Source organism: Morone saxatilis, unplaced genomic scaffold, assembly GCF_004916995.1.
Source record: "Morone saxatilis isolate NCDOM2014 unplaced genomic scaffold, NCSU_SB_2.0 Contig8, whole genome shotgun sequence".
Classification (NCBI taxonomy): domain Eukaryota; kingdom Metazoa; phylum Chordata; class Actinopteri; family Moronidae; genus Morone; species Morone saxatilis.
This window is the reverse complement of record NW_023340257.1, coordinates 19733371-19739278: the sequence shown is the minus strand read 5'-3', so window position 1 is coordinate 19739278 and position 5908 is coordinate 19733371. Positions and strand designations below refer to the sequence as shown.

Sequence of the window (5908 nt, the reverse complement as noted above, 5' to 3'; positions counted from 1 at the left end):
CACACACACACACAGTGAGAGTGAATATAACAGTGAGGGATGAACAGGAGACTTCCTATAGATGATACCTTTTAAAAGAGTGAGGTTTGTGAGTTGAACAAAAACTATGTCCTATATTCAAATCTTAAAGTACTCATTGTTGGAAATTTGATTGTAGCCATTAAACCACTGAATCACTCATACACATGGACTGGATCTACAAATTCAGCCAGATGAGGAAAATAATTACACTCTTTATTCGTTTAGTTCAAAAATTAGTGTAAAAATGTCCTCTTTGTCCAAGGAAAATATCACTTTTAGCAGGGATATACCTTCTAACTTGTACTTAGCTATATGTAAAATTATCTTTTCTAATGTTTTTTGATTCTTGAGTTATATCACTTCTACTTGAGTATGTCAGTAATTCTGCAACTAACAGTTCTTTTCATCAATCTCCTGATCATTTTCTTTGATTATTAATTTAGTCCAGTGGTTTCCAACCAGACCCCCTTTTCGATCATTGAGTAAACTAAGTGGCATATTTTATGGATATTTTAGTACATAATAATAACAGTACAGAACAAAAGATGAACTGTACAATTAACCCACATACTGAACACAATAACTGTGCGAAGTTTGTTTCAAACAAGCATTTTGGGTGAATTTCTTAGCAGAAATTCAGCCTTTTTGCTTGAAAAATGATCAACTGATTATCAAAATTGTTATTTTGATTGACTAATTAAATGTTGCCGATCTAACGTAAATATAAGAGCAGTAAAGTAACAGTACTTTGACCTACTACCTTTTACCAAAACTGATGATACCTGAATGATGACTTCTTCTTTCGACTGCTCCACCACTCCATGCTTCAAGATCTCTGACTTTGGTAGAACCTATATGCAGCAGTAAAAATGATTACACAAAAACATGTTTTATGTTCTTATATAATGCTGTTACAGTGCTGATTATTACTGACCTTAACAGCAAAGGTCTTGTCTTTGAAAATGTCCCTCACTTTCAAGATGGGTCCATATGAACCTTTGGCTATGAAGCCGAGGATCTGCGAGCACAGGAGCACAGTTATCTCAATGTTTACACCACTTTTCTCTCTAATTCTGTTCTAAAAGTCTTGCGTTGTGGTGTGTGGAATACCTGGAAGTGGTCTTGTCCAGGAAATCTTCGCTGTGGGAACTCAGGCAGAAAGACAGAGACGAAAGCTGGAGGAGTACTCTCTGTGCCGGACGTCTCAGCGCTGTCCTCTGGAGGCAGCAGGAGTTTGGGGACTGGTGGTCTGCCGTCCGGTCCCGCAGGCCGAGAAAATACAGCTGAGTGTCCGAGCCTGTGGGTGATGGAGACCCCCACATTTGAGAGGAACCCATGACTGAATCGACGCTGAGCAGCTGGTCCCTCTCTCTAGATAATAAAAGATAATGATGCTTAATGAACAGGGGTGGAATGCTTAGCTGAATACTGTACATAGTTATAGTATATATATCTATATACACTTTATATACATTTCAGAGGTAAATTTACTCCACTGCATCTATTTCATAGCTGAAGTTACTTTGCAGATTGATTTCACACAGAAAATATTTAACAGTCAAGTAAAATATGATACATTGGTAAAGACAAAACTACCTAAAAGTCTAGATGTTAATGTGCTGCTTAAATGTTGGTCAACCATATTGGTCAACAATCTGAAAATGGCCATTCTGCTGCATTATGTGTGTATATTTTGCCAATAAAAGTTTCAATTGGTAAAGCTTTTCAGTGCTTTTCAGTTTCTTTACATTGTTTTATTTTATGTATTTTATTTATGTGAAAGATCTGAGCTACTTCTTTCACTACTGCTTATAAGGATTATTTTTTAAGATACATCCATGCTGCCTGGCATATCCCGTTTCTAATCACCAATTTACTCTCTAATAATTATTTTTAACTTATTGGTAATTTTGTTCAAAGACCTAATAACAGAATTTAACTAAAAATTAAAGAACAAATTGATGAAATGTCTGCGAGCAAGACACATTTTCCAATGCTTATTATATCTGAGGCTGACTCAATGAGCTGCAGGCTGCACACAATCAAACCGAGCATCTATTGACCCTTCTGGTTGGAGGGAAGGTCACTGATCACTTAACATCTAATCAATAGCTCTATATTTGACAAGACTTCACTTTGATGCAGAAGACGGACCAACCCAGACATCTTGTGTCATAGATTTATATCACATTTAAAACACATTATTAAAAACTGACAAGAAGCTTCGCCACAACGTGAATTTATTTAGAAGATTTTAGCTAATCTTAATTTTAAACTCAATTGAATATATTACTATAAATTATGTAGAAAAACGCCACATCCAATGCAAAAGATGAATATTCTTGTACACATCTTTGCATGCAGCTCAACATCACATCAACAATAACTCCAATCTGATTCGCTCACCTTACTGTTTCTACTGATGTCGCTGCCCATAAAGAAACCAGAAGGATTTCACACAAAAAGGAGTAAAAACGCGACAGATGCAGCTCTTCCCCTCGCAGTCCGGTCTCAGCCATCACATCGTCTCGGCTCCACGTGTTGTGTGTGTGTGTGTGTGTGTGTGTGACGAAGAGGAGGAGAGAGAAATGTCATCCAGAGCGGGAAGAGCTCGATTCCGCTCCAGTTAAAGCTGTCAGATTAATGATCAATCATCCCCTCTGTTCCTCACAGACCTGCCCCCCCCTTTTTAGTTTTTATTCTAGAAAAAAACAAAAAAACAACACACAAACAGAAACGCACCACTGAGAGACTATAACACTTTTATTGACAGATAAACAATAAGCCACAGAGCTGATAGAAATGTGAATACATCTGCTGTTGCGATATGATTTGTTTGAAATGTTCAGGGTGTTTCTTCTTTTTCTTCTTCTGAACAGAAATGGGACTGAAATAAAAGGCGTAGCAGCACAGTTATACAAGTAACTCAACAGAAAACAACCGCGGTTACAAAAATATCAAAATACTTTGCATAAAAAAGTGCTTTAGTAATAAAACTACAAAACATACACTCAGCGATTAGCTGCAACATATTTGTTGTTGTTTTTTTTATGCCACAATACCATCAAATCAAGAGCCACATTATACAACACATTAAATCTTTTTGCTGCTCTGTTCTTGATATATTGCACAGGGCTGAGGTACAGCGAGCTGAGGGATGCAGACAGTCATTTCCAGGTAAAATATAAAATATCTTTTGTGGTTACTTGTGGGGAAAAAGGCCTTCCTGTCAGTGACAGTCATACAGCCATATACAAGCTCTGATTGATAAAACATATATATATATCTATTTATGACATTTTAAAATCTAGATCTTTACAGCTGGCAGCATTGAAGGTGCTTTCAGTTGAGTCCTATTTATTCTAGCAGACAGATCTGACATACAGTGTTCCTGAGCCAGCAGGAAAAGGTGCTCTCAGTCTCAGTCTTGCATTTATGGAAGCAGAGGAAAGAGTAACAGTGAGTGCTGGCTACATACTGGAAATCTTCCTCCTGCTACATACAATGCAACGTAAGTGGTCATTGTTTTGAAAGTTGCAGAGTGTATTAAATGCAGAGTGAAATTTTTAATGGCACACACACAAAAAACAACAAGATAATATATATATATATATATTATTTGGTCAAAATGGCACCCTGGTAATCTGGAGCTGTTCGAGTTCCCTGCAGGGATTTTGGCCATAAACTCAAATCTAAGACACATCAGGAGTATTTTTTTCAAAAACAAAAACTCAAGGATTTTACTTTTAAGTTCAGCAGGTTCATATGATACAGTACGGTACCCCCCCACCCAAATAAAAACTATTTGAAATGCTCCACCATCTCCCTTTCACAAATTCACAAAGCCAGACTGACATCCTGACCCCTAAGAGGCAGTCTTGCTTTTTCCCTGATCTCCACACTGAGGGAGTGTGGCAGCTGCTGTAGTGGATCATCCAGTCGAGCTCTGACGTGGTGTGTGAGTGTGTGAGTGTGTGAGTGTTTGTTTGCTTCACTTGCGCCGGCTGAAGATGCTCTTCTTGCTGGAGCTCTTGTCCGCGGTGCTTAGGCCGATGAGGAGCCGCGCCTTCTCATCTTCCTCCTGCTGCTGCAGGCTGTTGTCAGACTTCCCTTCAGACGCTTTCCCTCGCAGGTCCGAGCCTGAAGCTGGTTTCAGACGCAGCTTCTCCTTTATCATCTGAGCAGCGGAGAGCAAAGAGAACGAGTTCAGAAATAAATCACTTTTTTATGTTCAAATTTATGTTGTTTCTGCTCCTACTCTTCCTTATAATGGTAAAAAATTAAAACACCTGCAAACAAACTGTCTGCAATGACGGATACATTAAAGAAATGTAACAATAAATAGATTTTAAACAGTAAAGCACATTTTGGTAATATAATCTTAATTAAACAGCCATCATACCACAGCTTATGTGGGTTTCAAGTCATAAATGTTGTGTACCTGTGCTACAAGTGCTTTCCGACTGTCCCTTTTCACAGCCATGGCAAAGTCGAGCCACGTCCAGGTGTTGTTATGGTACTCCAAACAGGGCAGGACCAGGTTCAGGTCCTTCCAGTCCACACTACTCTTTTCTCCCTAAAGACGAGGGGGGATTTTATAGAGTCAAACATCAGTTCAACATCTAAACATCAGACTGGAAATAAAAAGTGCCATATTTAGTTAAAAAGTGAATTAAACCTGAAGTTGATATTAAAAACTTGTTACCAAACAGCTGCTTATTTTCAAATGGAGTTGTGTTTCAGACCACCTTATAAATTTAAGCCCAATATTATCTCTTTTTTTAGCTCTGTTTTTAGTCTCCACCAACTCTTAAGAGAAATATGTCTCTTTAGTTGCTAAATGCTCCACTGTGTTCACCAGCTCGTCACTAACTGTCTGTCTGCTGTTTGGTGCTGAGCAGGTATGGTACACTGAGTTTTTAGAGGTTTTTTGCTGAGAACAGCTGCCTGCTGAGGCCAAAAAGAGCAATGAGAGTGAACCAAAACAGTAAAGCTGTGGGTCATAAAATCAAAACAAAAAAAGAAAGATGGTAAAAACTACATAATGACATTATTTTTATCTTATACATTTTTTAAATGTTTAATATTTTTACAACTTGTTTTTACTCTTGATGCGATTCTTATTCTTTATTGCAGCAGAAATAAACAAAGTACGAAGAAACCGTGCAGGTGATGTTTTTCAGTTAGATAGTTCTGTATGAATGACCGGAGCTGTTTCTAGGTCAAGATATTACAGAATGATCCTCTTCAGTCTTATTTCTTTTCTTTCTATTAAACCTCATCATTCGTAGTACAGAACAGCAGTCCATGTAGATCTCAGAAACAGCCGTAATGCTCAGAAAACCCACCTTATAGCTGACACAGAGGGGCACTTGGGGAATCTTGATGTAGATGAAGGAGTTGTTCATGGCAGCTCGCTCCTTCATCTTATCAATGTCATCAACAGGATGCTGGTGGCAGGAAATTATAAAAAAAGGAATTACATTTCTTTTATTTTGACATAGAAAAGTACATTCAATCAAAAAGCAGCAATACCTCTGGAGGTTTCCTGAATGACCTCCTGACCCCCGCAGTGCGGTTCAGTCCCTGGGTGACCCCTTTGCTGGGGCCCATAGCACCCATGGTGTCCTCGGACGACTGCCGAGGCTTGACAGGGATACCTGTGACACAGAGCACATCAGCACTGTGGCCTCTGGGTGACCCCACACCCTATACTCCCACTGAGTCTCTCGCTCTCTCTCAACCTGTTCTCCCAACTGAGTCTCTCGCTCTCTCTCTGACACACTCACTCTAACACACATATCTCAAGGTCATATAAGTGAGCCTTTTAATAGCTCAAAGAGATGATGTAACACATTAATGGGCTATTCAATACCACACACACACA

The 5908-nt window shown here is 38.8% G+C and overlaps 2 protein-coding genes across 5 annotated transcripts in view; both read right to left on the bottom strand.

The window, feature by feature from the left end:
• The window catches only part of rskra (ribosomal protein S6 kinase related a), a 7212-nt gene extending 3256 nt beyond the window's left edge, over positions 1-3956 (bottom strand). Inside the window, exons 1-4 of the mRNA XM_035679615.1 lie at positions 3877-3956; positions 1132-1318; positions 956-1039; positions 804-872 (exon numbers count right to left, since the gene is read on the bottom strand). Coding sequence (XP_035535508.1) covers positions 804-872; positions 956-1039; positions 1132-1318; positions 3877-3956 — 420 coding nt within the window. The remainder of the gene's footprint in view (positions 1-803; positions 873-955; positions 1040-1131; positions 1319-3876) is intronic.
• LOC118341705 (protein KIAA0100-like) overlaps positions 2767-5908 on the bottom strand; it is a 19404-nt gene continuing 16262 nt past the window's right edge. For all 4 annotated transcript variants that reach the window (XM_035680028.1, XM_035680029.1, XM_035680027.1 and 1 more), the window contains 4 exons: positions 5557-5681; positions 5370-5471; positions 4463-4597; positions 2767-4198 (listed from right to left, as the gene is read on the bottom strand). In XM_035680028.1, the coding sequence (XP_035535921.1) occupies positions 4013-4198; positions 4463-4597; positions 5370-5471; positions 5557-5681 (548 nt within the window). In that variant the 3' untranslated portion in view covers positions 2767-4012. The remainder of the gene's footprint in view (positions 4199-4462; positions 4598-5369; positions 5472-5556; positions 5682-5908) is intronic.